This window comes from Bombus flavifrons, chromosome 3, assembly GCF_040668555.2.
Source record: "Bombus flavifrons isolate JBK064 chromosome 3, iyBomFlav1_principal, whole genome shotgun sequence".
NCBI lineage: Eukaryota > Metazoa > Arthropoda > Insecta > Hymenoptera > Apidae > Bombus > Bombus flavifrons.
In genome coordinates this window covers 5,694,139-5,718,918 of record NC_138444.1, presented here as the reverse complement: position 1 = coordinate 5,718,918, position 24,780 = coordinate 5,694,139, and the positions used below count along the sequence as shown (strand labels likewise).

Here is a 24,780-nt window from a genome sequence, read left to right as displayed (position 1 = left end):
ATATCACGTAGTAGCATCGTATAATGCGAAGACTATTGTGCCGGCCGGCTGGCCGGCCGGCCGGCTTCGCGACAGCTGGCTATCGAGAGTCTACTAGGATTTTGTTTGTATTGTACACACGTTTTGCGTCCGTGTCACGATTACAAGTCTCGCCAATGCCACCGCGACGTCGACGTCGATGCTAACAACGACTGAGATGGCGAACAGAAAGAGTTGCCGCTGAACGTTGTTAGAATCGGCATGACTTGATAAGGAAGACGAGCACGCCTTCCTTTGCTGACAAATTCGTGTCATCTCGGTCAAAATTCACGAAAAATACGTTACGTGCATTTAATCCTCGCGATCCGACGCATGCGACATCTTAGACGTCTTAGTCACTCATTTTAGACGCAGTATTTACGAAATAAAATTAGATAAATTTGGATTTAATGATAAAAATGACATGGGTGATTCTTGACTCAGCCATCATATTTCGCGGTTCGCACTCCCAGAATTGAAGTCATAAATGACGTGGCGTGTCAAACCACACCGCTCTATATACTACATAACGCTGACGTACACGCGAACGCATATGTAACTCGGTACGAGTTTTCCCAGTCGACACATGGCCGTGCACATTCCTAGCAATTTCACGTTTTCCACGTCGTCGTTTTTTTCTGTGATCAATGAGAGAAAGACTCACCCACACAAATTGGTTTCCTGTTCCTCGGTGGTTTCGACAATTTCCTCGAGCAGAATACGATCCTCGCCACCAAACACTGACATATCTCGTTGGTCCGCAGCACTGAGAATCCCGCCGCGCGATCCCGCACCGTCCCAGCAGCCGTCGTCACGGCAGCGAAAAGACGACGGGCTTCTCTCTCTTTCGCAGCACTCCACTCGAAAAAAATCGACGCGCACACTTCACGCAAACGTGACGCAAATCCTCCACGGAACTCGTTAATTAACTTTTTAGACCGCGGTGGCACGCACCGAGATTCGTCCACGGGACAGCCACTCCGCGCGGCGCACACACAACGCCCGAACGCGTTTTGTAATGGCGATCTTTGGCGGGAAACAGCTGAGGGCCCCCACAGAGTACCGCGAATCACTCCGCCGCCGGCTTCAGTGCCGTCAAAACCTATGGTTCATCCGACTCCCCTTTGGACATCTGCCACTTTCTACTACAAATTTTTTCTCAAATCTTATATACCCTAGAAATCCTTTATTTTTTAACACCAATTATTTTAATCGCGCTTACACGATAACACTCTTGATTAATTATATATGTTCGTTTAATGTATCGAAAATTACGATAAGTAATGTCCGATGTTGCATAAACTGATACTACATTTCAAATAAATCATCTCACGAATCGTGTCACGAAGCAAATCATTCCGTCCGTGTACACCGAATCATCACGTGGCACATGCTAAACTTTGTCATGAAACTTGAGGCAAATAACACTCGCGCACTGTAGAAACGATATGCAGGAACGAAAATATAATCACACGGTAAAGTTTATTGTCTCAATCTAGTTCATGTTTCCACGAAGCACAACAACATAGACGTGATTCACAGTGTCGAACGTTGGAGAAGCGTTTTCAAGGCACTCATGACAAGTTTAGTGTACGCGGTTAGGGTGAACGCTACAGGATACTCTGCCCTGAACAATGACTCTCTTTGGACCAATCGCACATCAGCTCATCTTCAGTTTCGCACCAAGTTTTTACGGTTTTCCGCAGGTAGTTGCGTGCAGATTATCTACTGCCATACGTCGAATCACTGGCGTGGTTAGCTGTCTGCTTGGTGAGCTATTGTTAGAAATATTTATCGCTTTAGAAGGGACTACTTTCACGCTGCGTAGGTTTACGCTAGAGGAATGGTGCGGCCGCGCGGGAAACATCTGCCAGCTGGCAGAGGCCCCGCCCATAGAATACGCCAGTCTCCCCCACTTCCCCCACCTGCGCGAAACTAAACCCACGCACACTAACCCCCAACCATTTGTATAGCCGTGACCGCGCGCGTACACATCCAACAACCTTCTATCCTGGTCCTTCAACGAGCTCTCTGCGCAATGTTACACGATACGAAAGTTGACAATAAAAATTCGCTGCTTCCTCGCACGTATCATACATCCCAAGTCCCTCGTTCTGCATTTCTCTATGTCGATGCAGAGATGAATAATCAAAAATCAAAACTAAGTGTAAACCAATATAATAAATAAAAAATGTTCTACTATATTCATTAACAATTTATCCGTATTCTGAATATTGAAATAATGTAATTTTATAATTTAAACTGACTATTTGTATTTGTAACTATGTATGTATGTATAATTTTTATTGTAAAGTTGTAAACGATCTTAATGCACTGTCTTCGTTCACAAATTGCTACATTTTTCAAATGTTTCTCTATCAATGTGTGAAAGATAAAAATATAAGTATAAAAGATAATACATTTCAACAAGATCTTACGTAAATTAGTTTCGTCGATTACTAGAAATTAATAACTTTCCTAAGACTCTCTAAATAATTTGATTTTCCATAAATAAGATTTCAATAAATTATTCTTCAAATAATTTTGCTTTAGAAATTGCGATAAGCTTGTTTAAATCGATAAATTGTGAAAAGTCGTGCAGCCAATGCCATCTGGCGGTCGACGATTGCACATGCAAAAATAACGGAACGGCAACCGAAATACAAACACTCAGATGATTTAATATAAACAATGTACTTCCATCATTATTTGCAAATAGTTTTTTTTTTATACAATATATGTGAAAAACATTTATTTTCGTAATCATTCTTTCTTTAATTCTATAAAATGAAATATAGTAGTGATGAACTTACAAATAAAAAGAGGAAATAAAAGATGTTCTCACTTCTGAACCTATTTTACCATTATCGATAAATACTGTTGATTATCTGCGGAATTTCTTTTTCATACTCTGATATAATGACAGGCTAAAATAATATTTAGAGACTGTATTCATAGTTATTGTTTATATTAATTATACATTACATCGTAAAAAATGAGGGTTTTATATTGTTATGATTTAGAAAGAGATAACTATGAATACGCCTTAAATCCAGTTTAGTAAATGAAAATAATATTAAGTTTTTTCGATCCTCATTCTCTTACTCTATTTCATTCATTAATCCGGAAAATGGTTGATTCTATCTTGAATTTCTTGATTTGCAACTTTGGAAATATAAGTAAATTTCGTCTTGATCTCATGTTTAAAATATGTCTTTAACCCCTTGCGGACGAGACAGTTCGAAGTCAACCGTACCATGGGGCCGAGCTGCTGCTACGATAGTCATTTAAAATTGCCAGCGCACATTTCTGTTTAGACGCGATTTTCGTTCATAACACTCCAAGATGTCAAATTCTAGACATATGTACATGCACAGATTCTTCACAGGATAAATAAAATGACACACATATGAGTCTTTTGGTTCTATCAGTTGTTTTCTCCGAACGCGTATATAAGTTTGTCGCTCATAGCGACGCATTTACGTGGGACACATATATGAGTCTTTCGGCTCTATCAGTTTTCGCCAAACGCATATATGAGTTCCTCGGCCAAATTGATGGCTTACGCAGAACGCATATATGCAATATGCAAATTGCATATGATACGTATGTAAATATGAAATCACGAAGCATTTTTACTAATACCTTATAAAACAGCTACGTAATCAGCGCTATTTGGCTGATTATATGTAATATCTTTTTCAGAAAAGGTGCACATTTAGACTTTGCTCGATTCTATTTGAATTAATATGTAGTATTATTCAAATGCTCGATGATTCGTATAAAAAAAATTGGCATAAATACATGTATCATTTAGATTTTTCATCCTTAGTGCGTTTATATATTTGAAATTATCTGATCATTATAAAACAGATAATTTGTTTAACACGTTGAATGCCACGCTAGTTTTACAGGGATTGCCCGTGGCGCCACGATGAATTTTTTATTATGCGATACGTATGATGTTGAAATATTACCTACAAGAGATATGTTACGGCGTATAATCATCATTAATGAATTTATCTCACTGAGGTCATCGGTGACCACCGTGGCGCTGAAGTGCGATTTCGCGCGATTCACTTATTTTTCACGATTATCAATTATCTCATATTGTTTCTTCGTGTTGCTAAGTAATTGTTCTATGTTGTTACGCCCCGGGACCTACCATAAACCATAATCCATCCCTTGGTCATACTTATTCAAATATATAATACATAATAAATATATAATATTTATGATATTAATCAAACATCTTTCAAGTCGAAACATTCCTTAGGGTTATTGTTCATCAAAGTAAAACACGGAAAAAGCGGGTTTTTCCATTGTTCGACAGCCACTGACGGGGGACGCACATAATAGATCTACATTTCATGTATAAATAAAACTATTTTTATATGTTTTATACTGCATTAATTTTGTCATACCATTGTAGTAACGATGGTAATAATAAAAAATTTATAACTATTGACATTTGTTCAAATTATGTATTTCTACAAATATTGGCGCAACGGTCACCGGTGACCCCCGTGGCATTCAACGTGTTAACCAGAACAAAATTTGTTTGTAATATTCGCATTTCAAAATCGAACAAAAAATCTTAAAAATTTCTTCCGAGAAAATTAATATTTTTATATTGGATTTTTATATTATGTTAACACTTAGCCACCGCGCATTTTTCCAAGTATCAAGGACTAATATTCACTACTTAAAAAACAAAGAAGTCTAAAAATTATTTAAGTGATTAATTATATCTTGCGGTAATGATTTTATTTAACGATTTCACATATTGTTTATACAAAACATCAAATTAAAAATATATATTAAAAGCATAAAAAATATAGGTAGAATTAAAGACATTAAAGATGACTAAAGATAAATAACACGACTTGAACGTGAAATTAAAAATTCATAATGCATTTTAATATTTTTTTAGTGTGTGGTATCGTTCGATTATAACTTTATTTAGTCATAACTGATAGTGTAGCTTTTTAATTAATTTTAACACTACTAAATTGGTGTATTTTATTATATACTGTACTTTATAAAAGCAGAAAAAAAATGGCGCAATTAATTGGAAACATATCCAGCTAAACAATAACTGATAATAACAAAAAAAAAAAAAAAAAATGAAGAAAACGCGTTGCTAAAGTCAAAAAGAGAGATCTCCCCGTTCGGTCACGCAGCGATGTTCTTCACAGAGGGGACATCTGCGCTATTCGGTTGGCTAAGTGTTAAATTTTACAACGGACGTTATTTTGTTCTCAAACTAAAATTGATTAATATAACACGTAGAAATCTGTTATTATTTGTATTTTTAATTTGTAAGTAATATTGTTTTTTCTTCTTTTGTACTCACAGTAATGTGATTAGTGTATTTAAAGCAGAACCCAAATTTTGTCAGTTTATAATTATAACACTATTTATAATGCCTCCCAATTTGTACACAATGATGATTTCAAGAAAACTTTTACTACTTTTCTTTCGATCAGCAGGTATAGACATATAATATTTCTCCAAATTAATAAATTTTCTTTACATTGCTAATGTGAAATAGCTAATCAACATAATAAACAGAAACAAGTATCGCCACAATAAAATCTAAGTGATTATTAGTCAAATATCCAACCTTATATCAATTAACTGCTAAGAAAACGTTTAGGAACCAAATTGAATTGGTACCCCATGAGATTCCAAGATATTGAATAAATAAAGAGAGTAACAATGTTACCCTATCGTACTAAAAATAGTATTTAAAGAGCCTAAGACAAATCAGTCTTAGACTTTACTCGACTGGTTTGATTTACTTTACTGTAATGATTATAAAGCTATATATAGATACAATATGTGTTATACAAATGCATCAACCACTTTCTAATAGTTATACTTCTTTTACACTGTGGTTACATTCTCTTCATTCTCTTTTTTTCCCCCAAAAAACGAGCTAAACCTAATACTGTGCTAAATGCTATATTTACAAGATTAGAAGTTGACCGTTCCGTTTTTTATTTAATTATGTACAGACGCGTAGCTCTTGATTACAGTAGAGAGTAAATCAACAAATCTATTAAAATATATAAAACTAATTTAGTATTGCGAATGATATCGTCAAGGCAAATATGATTGAAGCTGTAATGAATTGATACTCGGAAACTAATTTGTACTTTATGATTTATTTTTACTACCTTCTTTTTTACTTTTTCGTATTAAATATTATATATCTTTGTTGATTTACTTCTAAATTTTTCCCCTTTTAAATTACACCCTTTAACTTTCTGTTTGTTTAAAAAAATCTTTAAATATACATTAGTATCTTTTTTCTTAATGTGGTTCATGCATCTGTAATCAATTTAGTGCAATGTGAAAGCATGGATTTACAAATAACGGCGTTGTAAAAGAAATGTTGTCAGAATAATAAAATAACTTCTGATATACATAAGAATGTTTAAATGCAATATGTATGCATGAATTTCTCTTGATATTTTATGTAGAAATTTATATATACATGTAAATATTAATATAAAATAAATCTTGTATTCTTTACCAAATACCACATTAGTTTTAGTCCAAGCTCCATGAAATTATAAATATGTATTAAATATGTTTTGTTCAGTTCTGGAATTCATTTATCTATTTGCAAGCATTAAAATAACTACTGTATTGTATTTTAATTTACAAAGAAGTAGTTTGGTATTCCAATTTCTGTTACTTCAAAAAGTAATTTACAGATAGTCAGATTTTGTAAGAATTGATTTTTTGTAAAACATTCAAATTAAAACTAATATTTTATCAAACACCAATTTTAACCTAACCCCCAATGAACGTGTATAAATGCATAAATAAATAAGTTTCAAATTATATTTTTAATTTATAATATTTAACTATTTTCCAAAACAAAATATCTCATACCTTTGTCTTTTTGTCGCTTTTTTCTTTTTCTCTTTTAAATAAATGGTATTCTTTCCAAATTTACATCCTAAGTGATAGAGCAGGATCTCTATCTTTACCTTTCCCTAATTTCATATGTGTATGCATATATGTATATGTATATTTATATACATACACATACACATTTTATTAATAAAGTATGTAACAAATACTGTATATAACCATGATGAAATATGAATTTTTAATTATTTGCATCTATATGCCTTACCTGTAAATCCATGTTTATTTGTATGCAATGATGGAACTTATTCATGGTATTATCTATGTACTATCTTTGTTATAATAATTTTTTCAATCCTAATTTCAACCTTTCCTGAGCTGGATTCACTTTGATTTTCAATTGTTGAATAAGATCATATATCTTTAAAGAAGGCCCAACTTTAAAACCGGTTAGGTCTATTATTTGGTCCTTAGTGAGTGTTAATAGAGTTTTTCCATCTATCTTACGTTTACTAAAATTATCGCAATATGTTGCACAATCATTAACACGAAGAAATTGTGCAACATCAAACACATTCCACTCAGATGGCACTAAATCACCAGATTCAGAACTCTTTTGAACACCATCTGCTAGCCTTGGGATGTATTTGCTAGAAGCAGACGTTACCTGGAAAATACCATTTACTTTAAATATTCATATTTAAAACTTTTTTTTATATGTGAAATTCAGCAAAAATTTAACAAGGTTTAATATTAAATGTATAAATGTCGAGACGTTATTCTCACTAATTTACTATATAAATATAAAATATTTTATGTAGGATTGAAAATTCAAAAGTTTAATATTACATCTAAGCAATCAGTAATATTCATTAATTAATATTCATCTCTAATATAAAAATATCAAAATATATTTACATTAATGTACGACGTAGCAATTCGTTCTTTTGGTGGTGGAGGGCTTTGTATCTCACTTTGAGTATCATTTAATGCTTGACCTTGTCCAGTAGTAGGACTAGGTAAAGTTTGATCAGGTCCAGCTGGTTCTTCTGCTGGTTCTGGTTCCCTGTTTCTTTGTTCTGGTAGGCTTTCCAAGTCACGTTCTCTTTCGATTTTTATTCCTTGGGCTGGCTCTACTTCTCGTTCGCGTTCACGAGCCGTACTAATACGTTCACTGTGCCGAGGTAGAATGTTTTTCGCGCAAGATACTTTGTTGCTTTTTTTCACTTTTCTCTTAGCTTTACGTTTAAGGCCTCTTGGTGATTTTACTAAGAAATGAAATGAACATGTTCATTTATGACATTAGAAAAAGAAAACAGAAGTTGGCACACAAGAATAGTAAAAAATATATTAATAACATTGAAACAAAACTCATTCTGGAAAATATTTTTAATCCATTCACTCCCAACAAGATATCTCGTACTAAGCGTATGTACCAAGACTGCCGACTACAAGTTATCTCATAATGCTTTTTTCATTTTCAAATTACTGTAAATACCATTTTAGTACTATATCTGCAACTAAATATTAGATTTTGTGAAATTCCATGTTTTTTTTTTTATATAAAATCTTGGCGCCTAGGGCAAGATGCTCTAAATTTGTCTGGCAATGAATGGGTTAAAATATGAAATTACATTTTTTTAGAATATGAAACAAGTATTTACCAGTAGGACTAGTGTTTTTATTGAGTACACGGGGCCCTTCTAATTTATGATCAACCAAATCACACCATCCAACTGGATAAATGTCAGGACTCTGACAATCTAGCCATTGATCATATTCGTCCTCCCAACCATCGAAGTGTACTCTTAATAACCTTCCAATCACCCTAGTAATAGTAGCAACACAAACTAATCTAGGATCCATTAAATCAGCTGCTTCGAGCCTCATTCCTTCAATAAATCCATGTTGAGGTATTTCCTATAATGAAAATTTCTATATGTTGAAAAGCAATGAATATAGTTATACATGAATACAAAATATAATAAATAGTACAAAACCTATAAAATTTGTATTTCTATAAAGGTTTTATAATATTTCTTAAATTTATTACCTCTATGAAAAATACTATTTCTAACGTCTATTAATTAACGTTTATTATTAAAATTATTTCTGTAGTTACCCTATTAAATAACTGCACAGGAGCGGGTATAGTATTCGTCTCTGTTAAATATGTATCCCATGTAAATGTAGTAGGATCATAGCCCTTTGGTGGTGTAAGTGGTAATCCATGTTGAGAACAAAATCCAATTGGAAAAATACAAGGTGAACATGAATGATAGCAGAACCAATCAGCACCACTTGCATCTTCATCATAACTATCTATACGGATCATTATATAATCTTCTTTTAAAACTTGCATAATTGTTGCTGCGCATATGGCAGAGAGATTAAGAGGATCAATGGCTTCTATTTTCATTCCTTCTCGAAATGTGTATCCAAGATGTACATGATGGTTCTTTGGCACATAGAAAAGGTCTTCAGTTGCGTCGTCTTCACATAATTTTGATTTTGACACACGTTCTAAATATTCAGGATATGCATCCAACGTTTGTCCTACCCGTTTTGCCCACCCAACAGGATGTATAAGAGGAGAATCTTCGTGGCACCAAAAACCATTGTCTTCGGGTGGTGAATCATAGTATCGTACATGTAATCGTTTACCCACAATTTTTTGTATCGTTGCTACTTTTACTTGCGAGATTCTATTTTTATCTACGACTTCCAAGTGAAATCCACATCTAAAACGCGACTTCATACTATCGTTAACTTTATTATAAAAATTAGTTGGCAGTGTTCTTGCACCTGTCAATCGTTTCATTAGAAAATCCTTCCAGTCTTTGTACTTATCAGCAATTGCTGTAAAGGATTATTATGATTCATTATTACAAATTTTGTACAAAAACAAAGGGGGAACCATAACAATGTAAGCATCATAAATGTTTGCTTACTATTAGGTGGAATAAGAGGTTTTCCAATGGTTGCACACCAACCTACAGGGTGTATGTCATTCGAGCACAAAGATACCCAAAAATCTTTATCATCATTGAGTCCAAAACCTTCATACCTTAACAAAGCTCTATATCCAGATATACGTAACACAGTAGCAACCCAAAAGGAATCTGGGAAAGCTTCACATACTTCGTCGCAATCAGTATTTTCCACCTCCACTTTCATACCAACTGTGATATTATCCCATATTTCTGATATAGGTGCCTGAAACATAAAAATTGAAATAAAATCTATGCAAAATTCAAAGTATAATAGCAAAAATATCAGAATCTAAATTAAAAGTTATGTAGTACTATATTAACATTGTATGGAAGACTGACATGTTTAAAACAAGATACTGGAGCAGCACAAAATCCAGGTTCTGTCAATTGTGGGGTCCAATCATAAGAACCTGCCATTTCAGCAGTTCTTTTTCTTCTTACAGGTAAATCCTCTGGCATTACTGGTTCTGATATAACTTTCTCTTTCTCTAGTTCAAAAGATTCTTTTATGTCTGTTTCTTCTTGTACTATGACCTAAGATATTTAAAAAATATTGTATGATTTCTTCTTCATCTTTTTAAAAACTTATTTTTACATGTAACTCACATTCTTTGTTAATTTAGACTCATTTGGAGAAGTTGAATTTACAGATGCATGTGCCTCTACAGAATGTGATGGACTATATGTAGAATCAGCAGTAGGAGCTGTATGTTCTGAAGATCTTGCACATGCTCTACTACAAAATCGTCGTTCTTTAGTATAAAATGCATGTTTCACACCAATAGCACCACATTTTTCACAAACAGCTATAACAAGATAATAGAAGTTTACAATTATACATCAATAAATTTAGAATTTATAATTATGATCTTGAATTCTATATCTAACCTATACCATCCTTACGAATGGGAATAAAATTTAAATCTGTATGTGGTTGATATGCAATTGGTGTCTTTAAAACCAATCCAGGATGCTTTATAGGTTTTATTTTCCTATTGCGATTATCCTGAGTAGTTTGTGTTGCTGCATTGTTTACAACTTGCTCTCGTTCTTCGTCACCAATGTAATCTTCTAATGTCAAATATTCAGTCATTTCTTGTCTTTCAGACTGTGAATCATATTCCTGAAAAAATAATGATGGTAAATATTACTTATAGGTGTACATATTACTTATAGGTACAATGTAAAATTAAAATATGTGTGTTTAAAGGATTAGAGTTTACCTGTTGTATTTCCTGGGAATCGACAGCTTCCACAGCTTCATCAGGCTCTGAACATTCATTAGGGAACTGAGGTGGTAGATATCGTACCATAGTTGTAGGTGCGATTTGGTGATTTCTAATATTTTCATACGGATTTGAACCATGAGGAAAAAAAGGACTTTCAGCTTGACGTGGATCCAACATAAGTTCATGTGTGGGTTCTCCATGTACCATCATATCTCCCATCCATACCATCCCTAGTTCCGGTAATCCAGGGATGGAAGCATACACTGAATTCATACAAATATCCATTCCTATATTCACATAATGATTGAAATATTACTCTTAGACAGATTATATATATTAATATCTTTTAGTATCGAATAACAGGATATTACAATCGAACGAACAATATTTGATGTAGGACAAAGTATATTCTACAAATACTGCAATTTCGATTAAATTATGATGCTTAATAGGTCGAAGGATTTTTAGTACATGCAAGAGAATTCATTTAACAAATTACTATACAAAACGTAATTTATTACACAAAAACAGTTTTTTGAATTGATACTATCGCATCTGAATTCTATTCTATGTCGTATAAAATGTGCAAAAAAAACTCAATATGATTTATTTCTCAAAGCGACGCCGAAGCTTTGAAAATCAACATTTATTCAACCTTTTCCACTGGGAAACATGTTTCAAAAGAAGAAGTTTCTCTTTGGAGATACACCATATCCTGTGTAAAGTATTCAGTCCCAGAATCATAAATTACGATGTAATTTAACGCGCGAGCATATCACATAGCGTAGGAAAACAAGTACGAACCATTAGAAGCTTGCATGTCCATGACAAAGCAGAGCCAGAAAACTCCTGTATATTCAAGTGGTGTGCAAATTGTTACGCCACCTGATATCAATCATTGATATCATACAAATTTGGCGGTATATACAAAACTTTAATTTCCCATTTATTATTATTTTGAATAACGAGAATCTGGTACGATGAAAAATGAGGAAGTACGGAGAAGATTGGTTATTTTATAATTATAATTATTTTCTATCATATTTATCAATAAGTTTGTTTATTTATGATAAAATTTTAAATAACCAATTTTGGTACTTTATTATTCTTAATAATGATTCTTTCTGATCATTCTAACCATTTGTAATGAGATCGTTTATTCTCAAAAAACATAATTGTTAAAAATATAACCTTTTTCCTATCTTTTAAATTAGTAAGTTATTGTGTAAAATATTATTCATTTTTATTTAATTTTGTACAAATACAAAGTTATATGACTGTAAATAAAGTTTAGTGCATCTTCGTTTAGCATATTATATTTTTAAATTCTAAAAGTTTCATTCAAGATTATATAAACAAATCTCGACATTCATTACCGAAATAGGTTGAAGCATAGGGAAAACTGTTCGAAAATTGAGTCGTGAGAAATCAACATGGAAGATAAGAGGTTCTCATTTTGTGCATGCCTGACATACTATGAATATCTCAAACAGAGATACTTTCATATACTGTTTACTAAATACATTGTCATATATTATATATAATTAATTTTTATACATATATAATAATAATTATTATTTTTAAGACCTCAAGGGTAACATTCTTGTTTAAATTTTCGTAAAGAAATAAATACTTTTAGTACAAATTATGTTTATTAATTTTCTAACTAGGATAATCAATACTACTAAGAAAATAACGAATATGCAATTATAATTCGACATATATGTATACATATACATATACTTACAGAAGCTATGACATTATGTTTTAGAACAATTGAAACATTTAAAACATCGATAATTATTTTCAATTGTCTTTGTTTTTCTAATAAACTGCACTGTTTTTATGAAATAAATAGTAACTTTTTTCCTAAACATGTTTCATTAGCTATCTAACTGTAATTACCAAATGATCAAATGAAAAAAAAAGAATGTTAAATCATGTTCTTTACAGTATTCTGTAATAGTGTAAATATGAGATAGATATATAATATATATTCCTAATATAGGATTTATTTATCAAATAATACACTCAATATTTTATGAATATGATTAGTACATTATATTACTATGTTAAGTATTTGTGACTTGTAAAACTATTATTCGTTTTGAGCTTTGAACTCTAACATTTCATTCAAGTCCTTCATCTACATAATTTACAATGGTAATTATTTTTGTATTAGTATCATTATACAGTTACAGTTAAGATTAATCGTAAATAAGAATTTTTAGTCTTACAAAACATAAAAGAAGATAAAATAACAAAGGGATTATTTTGTATAAAGTAAATATTTTAACAAAATTAATATGAATCAAAAAAGGACATCAATAGAAGTGAAATTCCCAGTACCATGGGGTCATATTGCAGGCAAGATCTATGGATCTCTGAAAGAAAAAAGAGTTCTAATGGTGCATGGTATTTTAGACAATGCTGGTGCATTTGACAGGTTAATTGAACACCTTCCACAGAAATACCAATATGTGAATATAGATTTGCCAGGGCACGGGCTCTCATCTTCAATGCCATCTGGAATGCCATTGCATTTTTTTGATTATGTCCATTCAATATTGTTTGTTTTGGATGCACTAAAATGGCAAACCTGTATATATATTGGACACAGTTTTGGAGCTCATATTGCAACATATTTCAGTATTTTGTACCCTGGAAGACTTGAAAAAATTGTAGCACTCGATGGATTTCTACCTTTTCTGGTTAAGGATATTGTTCCTTATATTCGAGATGTATATAATTTAAACGCTTATTCTAAAGATTCTAATATGCTTTATACTAAAGATGAAATTATGTATGCTTTGCAATTTAAAAGATTTGAGACATTAAGAATGGAGGCTGCAGAAGCTTTATTTAAACGTGCAGTCACTAAGGTTGGTGATTTGTACAAATTTAATCGTGATACAAGATTAAGACATGTTGTTAGACCATTTTTTACACTGGAACAACACAAGGAAATTTTTAAAAAATATGCAACTAAAACATTAATAATTATAGCGGACAGTTCCATACGAGTAAATATTTTGTTGCAAATAGTAGAAACATTACCATCAATTACTAACAAAACTGATCTTTTTACTGTAATTCAAATCAGAGGAAATCATGATGTACATAACAATTATCCTGAGTGGGTAGCACCACATATATGTAAATTTCTAGACGATAATTTACAAAGTAAATTATAAATTATTTATTATTTCTATAAAATATATATATATTATTTTTATAAAATTATTTTTATTATATAACACTACATGAAGGGGATGTATGAGAATATAATTCATATTAAATTTATTTTTGTAGTACTTAATGTAGGTCATTTTTTACAGTATTTATATGCACAGAGTTTATTATAAGTATATACACTTTAATCTGTATTGAACTATATGTACTTACATTATTGAAAAATATAAAAAGAATGTATATTTTAAAATTGGTAATGGTTATAAAAAATTGTGTTTAAAATCATTTTACTTTTACCCGAATTATACCTTCACCTTGCAGAACTTTTATACATACTTCGTTACCTTGTAAAATGGAATTCTTTAATTCATCTTCTAGTAATATTGCCATATGATTCATAAACGATCCATTTCTTTTTGTATCATAATTATGATTTAACGTCAATTTGACTTTGTACCAACATACTAAAGCATTTGGCAATAATTTATTATTAGTTGCACTTATTTTTCCAAAATTTATCACACGTTCAGCAACTTCATTTTCTCTCATTTCTATCAATACATTTATATCGGATAAAGCTTCATATAAATACAAACTCGAATTCAAATCAAAAATTTGATTTATCTGTAATATTGTATATAATATCATGGCGAAAAATTTGTAATTATATTGTCTTACTATAACGTTTTATATTTTACCTTAAATTCGTTAATGTATTGTGCAATACCATAAGAAGTTGTACTATTAAAAGTATTATGTGTTTCCTGTAAAGGAGTATTATAAGATAATTTGGTATTAATTTTTACATATGAATACAGAAATTATCTTAACATGTTGACAGCCAACATATTAAACAGATCTCTTAAATATACCTTTTCACAATTTGGTGTATTAAATGCAAACGTTGATATATCTTGTAAATTTTTATCTTCTACATAAACCATATTTGGCAAGTCATCTGAAAATACAAGTTGACCTACAAAAAATATCTGTTCAGGCAACAAAATGCCATTTGGTTTAAGTAAACATCTGTAAAAGTATTAAAATTTTCATTCTGCTATAAACAAAATGTAATTACACAGCTTTTGAATATATTCTTACCGAAAAAATTCATGATTATATTCCTCACTATAATCTTTCAATTCTCCTTTAATGTCAAAATCATGAATAAATATAGTATCTAAGGAATCGGAAATATGATTGTATTTTGATATGATACATAATTTATCCTTGAAACCATTTTGTTCTGCTATTTGTTTGATAAATTGTTGAAATGCTATATTTTCATTTTTGTAGTATAAAATATTGCTATGCTTGTTTTCCTTTAGTAATATTAATCCATAAATAGGAAATGGGGAAGTATCTAAAATACTGTGTATTTCTTTGTTAGTGAATGATTTGCTAACCTCGGTAAGTAATTTTATGTATTCTACATCATTTAAAAACGTTATGACTTCTTTTGGTAAACGGTACAAAAATTTATGATCATAGTTATCACATTGAGAATTATTTGATGAATATGAGCATTTAAGTTTTCCTTTCAACATTTCTCCCTTAATTGCAACTGCATCACCTTTCTGTAATGATTTTGGTATTGTAGGAAAAATGGCAACTTGCCAACATGATTTTTTTTCTGAAGTGTCTATTGTTATTTCCTCATCAAGATGTAACTTAAACCATGTTATTAAACCATCTATAGTACCACTACGTTTACACGTTATATCTATAATATTTTTTATTCCATCTGTATTAAATTGTTGTAAGTCTGACAAGTCGTTGAAATTGATAGTGAAAAACGCTGTGGGTTCTACTATGTAATTAACTTCCACATTTTTTAAATTGTCTGTGTCGTAGTATTCCTCATCCAATAATACAGACACATTATCAAAATTTAGAGGACAAAAATGTTTTACTTTATCAAACATCACAGCTGATTTGTTTCTTATATATTCACATTCAACAGCAGCTATGTAAAGTGTAGCTCCCATTGGTATTACTATGCCATTCTTATCCAAAACATTTGAATGTACGCTCATCATGGATGGTATCACATGTTCTCCAAATAAACCAGCATCAAAGGTTTCTGTAACTACTAATTTTACTCTAAAAGATTAAGAATGAAATTACAGCTTTTTTGTTGGTTTAATTATATAATTATTACTATTATCGTAGAACTAACCTTTCTGCAATATCTGTAGGGATTACAAGGTCTGAAGAAAGTTTTGGTAATAATATTATGTCTCTGGCATTATTAGTTTCAAATACTTTCTCCGCAATTTTTAACATCGCTGGTGAACATTCACAGGCATAAATTTTTTTAGCACCTGCATTCTGTGCATATAAACTTAACAACCCTGTACCAGTTCCTACATCTAATACAGTATCATATCCTTGAGAAATTCTCTTGCGAATTACGCACTCAAATGCCATGTTTCTCTGCTTGTCATTTAACATTGGAAAATGCCATCTATCTACAGCCATGCTATATGCATTTTCCAAGTTCCGTTCTGCTGGTAAAAAATTAGGATTCGCTTGCAGGGCTCTCTTTAAGTATTTTATTGCCTCTATTGGATCATTATTCCTTTAACAATATAGTTTTTTTCCTCATTATAAGGAATTTTAGCGGTCATGATATCTGTCACGTCAAAAAATTAATTTTAAATTGACTGATAATACATTAATTCAAGCAATGAGTTAAATTACCTTAAGAGATGCGCTGCGAAATTATTTAACATACGAGGATTGTTTGGATAAATATCTAATGAACGCTTGTAACATAAAACTACATCTGCAAATCTATTCTCACCTGCTAACTGTATTCCCCATTGACCTTAAATAAAAACATTTTTAAGTTTTTAGGCTTTAAAAAGTACTGTTGATAAAATAACAACATACAGAGAACATTAACAAATGCTTCTTCAATTTCTAATCTTTTTGGAGGACATAGCTCTGCAACAACCGTATAATATGCATATGCTTTTCCTACATTCCCAGTTCTATTATGATCGTAAGCTTTTTGTAATGACTTCTCAACTATTTCGTTTAATTCTCTCTGCATTTTTAATAGTATATGATATCTTCCTTATCTTTATCATGAGGAAACATACTCTTGTTTACCATTTAAAATTAAGCAAAAGTAGTTATTTATTGTTAGGAACATAACCACATATATACACCATGAAGAAATATAAAATTAATAAAGACTCTTTTTAACTGTAATATTTTTCGTTAAATTGAATGTTTCCTATTCATACGCCTATCATCATATAAAAACAACTTAATACTATTTATCTCTGAACACCATCTACTGCTATAATGTCATAGATAAGAAGAAACTTATGTAGATGTTGATCTTTGAGATTTTAAGAATTATACCATAGATAAAGTATAAAATAGATCTACCACCTAATGAGGCTTTTGTACTGAATTATTATGTTCATTGTTTATATCATTTTCTTTACTCATTGAATACGAAATACAAAAGAAGAAGGGTGCAATTAAAATTATATATGGATGGAAGTTATTTGTTTCAAAAATAAAACGGGAAGGTGATATAGTAGTTAGAAAACTGTATTAAAATACAAGATGTTTCAAAACAAAAGGAAAATTTAAATACTATCGATGTTTTTATGGGTATGTGAAATATTTAAAGTACTGTTTGGATAGTTTCGAAAGAGAAATAACTACTTGAAAAGAAAACGTTCTTTACTTCTATTAGAGAATATCTTGATCAGTATTTTTATGCCAAGAAGCATCTGTATTTTTCTATTGCATTTTACACGGATATTAAAATAAGTATTAAAATAACAAATATTTAAATCCAGATTGTTAGTTAACCTTAAATCTAGAAAGATTTTCCTATAGAATTTCTATGTATGTATGTATATAAAATTTTTCTTGGAATCTATAAAAGTTTCTATTTTCAGTAGAATTTCTGTAGAAAAACTTGATTAAATATTAACAATTAAATATTATTTCTATCCAGAATGTAACTAAATAAACGATTCTTTAATTATCTTGCATAATTTGTTTTTTAATGTGTTATACCGTATTTTATTCATTAATACAAACAATTTCTGTGAGAAATACAATGTAGAAATTCATAGCAAGTACAAATTAATCAGATATTCATTCGTCGCTCTATCCATAGAGGATCCGAATGATTATTATGAAAGTAATAAAGCCGACGCGTTCGCGAGTAGAATAAGCCGAATTTCTGGATTTCATTTCATTTCGTCTCATCCACTGGCAAATAGAATGATTGGGCTTGCACGGCCAGCGAATACAAATCAGAATACGTTTCGATCATTTGCGAACTAGATGCACGTCTATCTGTTTACATGCATAATACGATACGGTTGCTTATAGAATACGAATATATTTTCGCGGTATATGTATATCTATTTACTACATTTATTTGAAAATTCAGACTTCCTTGTTAGATATATAATAAGTTAAATATATATTTAATCTAATATACTTGTTATATTTATATTTTTATTAAATATAGATATTATGAACAGACATATATACCAATCAACATTCTAATTTTCATCTGCTATTTATACCTATCAAACTCACAATTCCAATGTATGTTTGTAAATAGGTATGTACATAGTCTTTTAAATCACAATCGTCGCTTGCCTCTTACAATCTGGCTAAGCTCTCTTATCGACGCTCGTAAAGAACGGAAAATCAGCGATAAGGTACGCGATTCGGAGTGGATTCGGGTCGCGCGTGCGGCAACGCGCCCACGCGTGTTCCTTCTGAATTGGTCAGGCGCGAGGCTACGCGATGATCGCTGATTTATGCCGTATTGTGCTCTTAAACTCCTCAGTTATATATAAACGCGTCGCTTCTAGCCGCGACAATGCACCGGGCCCGGACTGGTCCTGATTTCTTTTCACTTGGATCGGCCACTCGCGTATTTTGTTGGCGCAACAATCGTCTTTGCTCGGCCCGTCCGCGCCGCGCGCAGAAATCCTGCCACACCGTGGAGAATCGCAATCGCGACGCCAGATTTCGAGGGTTGCTGCCATAACCTGAAAAGATATCTATGTATCTGCTTGTTTGTATACAGGGTGTTAATTTTAAATCGGACATCTAAATTGCTTCCGTTATTAAAGGTAAGAGGAAATGACCAACGAGTATTTGGTAAATGATTTCAAGGAATGCATTTGATAATTTATCGTACGAAAGACAAGAAAAGAGGCAAAATATTATTTCCATATCCATGTTTTTCTTGTCTTTCATATAGAAGTTCAATAAAATTAAATATCTTTCGAACTAATCATATCTAGATACATATACCTTAACACGTTTCGACACATTTTTCTGGAGAATAGATATAAATTATAAATTAGATTTATTGCATTAATTATTACAATTATTACAATAATTATTTATTTCAATATTAATTACATTTACAAATATATATCTATAATTTATATAATATTACCAATTACAAATTTTACAAATTAACAAAATCTCGAAAAATTCTTCCTCCAATTCGTCCCGTGGCTCCAAGCTTTAATATCCCCTTGAGAAAAAGAAACACCAACAAAATTTCGTCATTTGATCGCGGAAAAAAGTGAGGCTCGCGATCGCGCGTGGGCGGACTTTTATAGCGGTTGATTGCTTGATTTATAATCTCAGGCCGGCTCCTCGGAGGTAGACCGCAATCATAAAGGGATTGCAAGACGTTTGTGCTAATATCCGTGGATTTTTGCGTAGTTTGGGCGTGGAGGGATGGGAGGGATTCTCGCGGCGATCAAACTTTGATTAAGAGCGCCGCCATATCAGATGCCTAATTACGGACAAAAACTAGGGGACATTGCCTACCGTAAACACGCCCCCGTCGTTAAGGCAGAACCTTGAAATTTACTTCGCCATTCTCAGATCATCTTCCTACCCTTATAACCTGAACTTTCGGCTAATCAGAGATCGCGAATTTTACGGTCGATGATGGGATCGTTAAAAGAGCGCTGGAATGGCCGCTTTTATAACACGTGCTTCGTTCTCATCAACTATGTCACGGAAGCTGCCATTTGTAACGTCAAAACTTTGAAAAAGAAACGAGAAAAGGAAATATTTGTTACGATACTTGCTGGATTCGTCTCGATATCCGCTAAAAGATAGTTGTAAAAATGTTACAGGTTTATCTATAAAAAACTGAAGGAGACTGAAAACTCCGAGAAAAAGAGAATCAACAAAAAATTTATTTTAACTATCTTGAAGCTCCTTTCGAACCACGTTATACCAAATCGCAAAATTTTCTATCGGCTCGCTAACAAGAGAATAATGTAAGCTGGTGAATATAATAATGATGTAAACCTCCGTTTGTGAAGATGAAGATTTTGTTTCTAAATTTTGGTTTCTGATGATATATATATATATATTTAAATTAATTTGATCTGAGGAATGACGGATGTATTTCGATCTGATCGACAGGATTTGCGAACTACGTACACCCTGTTTAAGATAAGCAAATATCCAGATACTTTTGAACAGTAGTACCTATACATAATACTGTAACGTCAAACAACTTTATAATCGCGCAGTAATCTCACCTAAACGTTCGAATACTTTCCATCTGGTTGCATTAGCACCGTGTTCGTGCCCGTTTGACACGCCACACACGTTGACCCGCTAAGCAGGGACGCGCGAGCCGCAATAAATCGCTTAATCGCAAAACGGCCTGTGTCGAAGTCTGAATCGGGTTAGCTAGAAATCTATCATTTTTCGAGAGGCGTGGCGAAGCGTTCGTTTAAGGTCAGAATCTATCGATCGGAGCTGTGGCGAGCATGGACCACCGCTGAGAACGCTGGCGAACAATCTGCCAGTCACCTTTGGGTGATCTTAGCACATTCGTCAACTTCATAACCCTGTTGCTGGTCGAGAGACCAGACTCGATCTGGGATGAGGGTATCGCACACGTTCACACGCGCCGTCAGTTTTAACCCCTTTGACTTTGACTTTATCATTTCTTTAAGTATCGTTGCGATAAACGCTAAAAATTTGATTCACCTTAATCTCAATTTTCAATTTAAGTTTAAGTACGGTAGGATCATTTGAGTTGGAATTATACATGAGTCAACCTTAAGTATATTATTTGCTTCGTAATTCGACAAATTACGTATAGTAAAATAATACATTAAAAGGAAATTTTGACTTAGTTTCTTTCTTTTGTTGTACTTTACGTAAAATACGTAGCTAGTTGCTTTTAATATTCTAACTCGGTTGAATATCTTTGTCGTCTATGTGCAGATCAAATTGTAAGAATTCAAACTATGTTCGGAAGAAGGAATTGGAAGGTGGATGATACAAGTGCTGTCATCGAAAGATTCGACCGGAAGGAATACATCGTCGATCGACGATCGGCTCATTGGTGGTCCAATATTGTCCGTCGTTCGATATCGTTGCATCGAAGATCTTAATCGTTTATTTACGTCGGTGAATGTACTCGCTCGTATCTACCTGTCGTTTCATGCATTGTGCGTGACTTTGGCTTTGCCGCGAGATGCGTCACGATGTTACAAGTCGATTTTATTTCCTGCTTGTCGTCCCATTACATAATAACTCGATGCCATCGGACGTCTCGATCATAGATTATCAGCAATCGATAGACATCTACACCGACAACCGTTCTCTCATCTTCTTCTCCTCTCTCCCTTCTTCTTTTTCTTCTTGTTCTAGGAGTGATCGAATCGCGAAAAGTATCGTTTGGCTTCTCCGCCATTGATCCTTTCTGCGGAATGTAACGTTCATTTCCGTTCGCTGGTGCTTGCCTTGCGATAGCGAGTTCAGGTTAGGCGTCAATAGAAATATCGCGTCACGTTATACACAATACATACAATATACAGGAAACTTTTGTATGTTATATTATACATGTTATGTAAAACATTTTGAAATTTCATTAGTATTGTAACGAGAAGACCACGGAATATTTATACATTCATGGGAAATTTAAAGATATAAAAACTGCATAAAACGCGCTCTAACACGCAAAAATATATAAAATATTAAAAGTGTAGCAGTGGTTGTTAACATTAGGTTGTCCCGAAAGTTTCTTTCGTTTTATAAGAAAATAATAGGTGGATCATACATAATTCAATAAAATAATATAAAACAAAAAATGTCGTGCATCTATTATTTCTTTATAAAACGAAAGAAATTTTTGGGACAACCTAATATTTTGACAAAACGATTCTTTATCTAGATTCGATGTTTTTAATTAGGATGTATATTAAGAAAAATATAAATGTATGTCAATATCTGTAGCTTAGTAACGAGCTACGACCGTCATTATCATGTTACCGAGATTTGAACCGATCTGGAAACTTGGAACTTTACCTTCGTTTCTGTAGTTTGCATTAACATATCACGATAAACACGGTGCGCAAAGAACGAGCGTGCTGGTTCCATTCTTTCATTTCCTCCACCTCTGTTGTGGTAGCATTAATCTTAAACCCATGTCAGTAATAATCATGCGTCTTATATCCTCCGCGTGAAACGAACCGACCGACGCGACGTAACGATTGCCTGCCTTCCCAGAAACGAAAACTTCCTTTGAGTGATGAACGTGTCAAGTAGGTATATCCATACGTGCATCGATTTGAACGTAAAGGATGTACATGTGTAAGGTAGAGGGAAGCGATTAATAATTTTGGTCTTAGGAAAACTGTAATTGGAAAGCCGCTAAAAATTCTGCTTACGAGCTCTTCAGCTTTCAATCGGATAGCGGAACCGAAACTTTTCTAAATTTATCTAGAAAATTTATTAGCGTTTGGATTATGTAAATCTTGGTTACCGAACATTTATATAGTAGTAGCTTTTTTATTATCAGAAAATTAGTTAGTGAAATGATTGATTCTCGAAGCGTCGACTAATAGAAAATTTGGAGCTGATTTTTTGGTATTTTTGTGTGCATCTACAGATTTATAGAGGTTTCCACGTGGTGGGACGGAAGGGAATGAACAAAACTCTAGTCTTACAGACGTCCGATTGTATTACAGCTGTAACTATATCGCTTAATCCTCCCATGGGAGTGGTCATGCGATCGGCACAACGGTACCAATGTAATCCCGTAAAAATGTAAATTTAGCGCTGCCCCGAAGCACGCATCGCGCCGCTGTTTGCAGCGTTTGATCGTGTGCGTGGCGTCCAATGCGTCGAATCGTAGACACAGAGCGTAGTTAGAGCGCATTACAACGCGCATGTAATGCGCTACCCACGGGCAAATATTCACAGATGCGAGCCGGGAAAATTCGGCTTTGCTCTCGCGCCGGCTACGGCTAACAGGATTTATCTGTATTCGCGTGTGCGTAGCGTCCCAACGTCCCTTTCTCTCTGTTCCGACTCTTCTTCTCTTCGTGTGTGCCAATGGAGCAAAGTACATATGTATGCATGCGCGTATGTAAGCACAGCCGGTATATAGGCGAGAGAAAGAGAAAGAGAGGCGAGTTAGACTAACTAACGGACTACCAGTTCATTAGAGATCGCTAAACTTTAGGGTGCACCGAAAAGGGTGAGGATTTCGTTATCGTTGCCCTGTGCGTAGTTTTATGCCAGCCCGTATCCCGATGCTAATAAAAATCAGTCTGGAGATTCTTTCGAGTTTTTCCCGCGATATATGTGAAAATGGACAAAGAGACTTTCTGTGAATAAAGATCAGAGAATCGATCATCGTCAATTTGTGTAGTAATTTTCAACCGTTAGGCTGGGTATTGATTTTTAGTTATTTAACCATTCAATATAGTTATATTAATTAATGAACCATCAATGTATTATTCGATATATTGTAGCGTTGAGTCAATTTCTCGTAGCAAGATTCGAAATTGTTATTTGAATTTTATCTTCTCTGTATTATGCTGTAAATTCTTCTACCCCTTTTGGTGGTTGCAGTGGATTGCGGGGTTAATCCTCGAGTAATGCATTCGAGTGAAAAGAATTAACCAAAGGGATGTCGAATGATCAAGAGTCACTCTCTTTTTGTATATGCCACCCTATTCTCCCGTTTTATAAGACACAGGGTGAATCGTGGCGGCTGGTAGCACATGTCGCGTTCTATCGCGTGCCTAACACCCCATGCGCAACAATTGATACGTTCGAAACGTTCGGAGGGGTGCAATTTGAAATCCTCGGTATATTTTAGTTCAACCAGAGAAGGATAAGAACAATCAATATCTAGTAAAAGTTAAAACGAATCTTACGCTATCAATTTCATTAAGATAAATTGACGACCTAATATATATCAATTCCAAAAAAAAGACACCTTGGAAAAGCATGTTTTTCAATGCGTAGTGATGAAATTTTTAATCTTTTTACTTCATAAATTAGTAAACACGAAGTGAAATAGTGTATTTTTACTTCCTAATGAACAAATTATCTGATTACTTTTATTAAAATGAGAAGTATATTAAAATATGATCAAATGTCGTGTTTTATTTATGGCAGTTTTGTTA

At 33.0% G+C, this 24,780-nt stretch overlaps 4 protein-coding genes across 10 annotated transcripts in view; 1 reads left to right on the top strand and 3 right to left on the bottom strand.

Annotated features, from left to right (window-relative positions):
• The window catches only part of crp (transcription factor cropped), a 150,160-nt gene extending 148,317 nt beyond the window's left edge, over window positions 1-1,843 (bottom strand). For 2 of the 3 annotated variants that reach the window (XR_011172701.1, XM_069110264.1), the window contains exon 1: window positions 683-1,838. Coding sequence is in view for 2 of the 3 variants with exons in the window: in XM_069110264.1 (XP_068966365.1) it covers window positions 683-765 (83 nt within the window). In the remaining variant the exon portion in view is untranslated. Of the gene's footprint in view, window positions 1-682 lie in introns of all 3 variants that reach the window. The other variant, XM_069110265.1, reaches the window with a different exon arrangement.
• Window positions 1,844-2,755: 912 nt separating this feature from the next.
• On the bottom strand, window positions 2,756-11,986 carry LOC138178420 (polycomb protein Sfmbt). Of its 4 annotated transcripts, none has more exons than XM_069110262.1 (10): window positions 11,930-11,986; window positions 11,120-11,388; window positions 10,785-11,019; window positions 10,503-10,702; window positions 10,236-10,430; window positions 9,855-10,119; window positions 9,026-9,762; window positions 8,568-8,823; window positions 7,822-8,171; window positions 2,756-7,570 (listed from the first exon to the last, which is right to left on the bottom strand). In XM_069110262.1, the coding sequence occupies exons 1-10, from the start codon at window positions 11,949-11,951 to the stop codon at window positions 7,241-7,243; spliced, it is 2,859 nt and encodes a 952-aa protein (XP_068966363.1). In that variant the 5' UTR covers window positions 11,952-11,986; the 3' UTR covers window positions 2,756-7,240. The 4 variants fall into 4 exon arrangements, with proteins under 4 accessions (XP_068966363.1, XP_068966361.1, XP_068966362.1 ...); XM_069110260.1 differs by having other exon boundaries at window positions 11,120-11,412; window positions 11,930-11,979; XM_069110261.1 differs by lacking the exon at window positions 11,930-11,986 and adding an exon at window positions 11,781-11,923 and having other exon boundaries at window positions 11,120-11,412.
• A 1,051-nt stretch (window positions 11,987-13,037) lies between these two features.
• Window positions 13,038-14,482, top strand: LOC138177951 (serine hydrolase-like protein). Its single transcript, XM_069109313.1, has 2 exons — window positions 13,038-13,288; window positions 13,357-14,482. The coding sequence occupies exon 2, from the start codon at window positions 13,432-13,434 to the stop codon at window positions 14,317-14,319; it is 888 nt and encodes a 295-aa protein (XP_068965414.1). The 5' UTR covers window positions 13,038-13,288; window positions 13,357-13,431; the 3' UTR covers window positions 14,320-14,482.
• LOC138177950 (protein arginine N-methyltransferase 9) lies at window positions 14,469-17,425 on the bottom strand. 2 transcript variants are annotated; one of them, XM_069109310.1, is made up of 7 exons: window positions 17,213-17,425; window positions 17,021-17,147; window positions 16,497-16,898; window positions 15,419-16,420; window positions 15,190-15,346; window positions 15,016-15,081; window positions 14,469-14,941 (listed from the first exon to the last, which is right to left on the bottom strand). In XM_069109310.1, the coding sequence occupies exons 1-7, from the start codon at window positions 17,373-17,375 to the stop codon at window positions 14,600-14,602; spliced, it is 2,259 nt and encodes a 752-aa protein (XP_068965411.1). In that variant the 5' UTR covers window positions 17,376-17,425; the 3' UTR covers window positions 14,469-14,599. The 2 variants fall into 2 exon arrangements, with proteins under 2 accessions (XP_068965411.1, XP_068965412.1); XM_069109311.1 differs by having other exon boundaries at window positions 14,471-14,941; window positions 16,497-16,952; window positions 17,213-17,226.
• Between the last annotated feature and the right edge of the window lie 7,355 nt (window positions 17,426-24,780).

Coding starts and splice junctions, on each gene's coding strand:
- LOC138178420 (XM_069110260.1), bottom strand. CDS start 11,951: ATGGACATGCAAGCTTCTAATG. Junction 10,431..10,502: donor AGTCTAAATTAACAAAGAAT/GTGAGTTACATG, acceptor TAAATATCTTAG/GTCATAGTACAAGAAGAAAC. Junction 8,824..9,025: donor CTGTGCAGTTATTTAATAGG/GTAACTACAGAA, acceptor TTTTCATTATAG/GAAATACCTCAACATGGATT.
- LOC138177951 (XM_069109313.1), top strand. CDS start 13,432: ATGAATCAAAAAAGGACATCAATAGAAGTGAAATTCCCAGTACCATGG.
- LOC138177950 (XM_069109310.1), bottom strand. CDS start 17,375: ATGCAGAGAGAATTAAACGAAATAGTTGAGAAGTCATTACAAAAAGCT. Junction 15,082..15,189: donor ATACACCAAATTGTGAAAAG/GTATATTTAAGA, acceptor ACTCCTTTACAG/GAAACACATAATACTTTTAA. Junction 14,942..15,015: donor AATACATTAACGAATTTAAG/GTAAAATATAAA, acceptor ACAATATTACAG/ATAAATCAAATTTTTGATTT.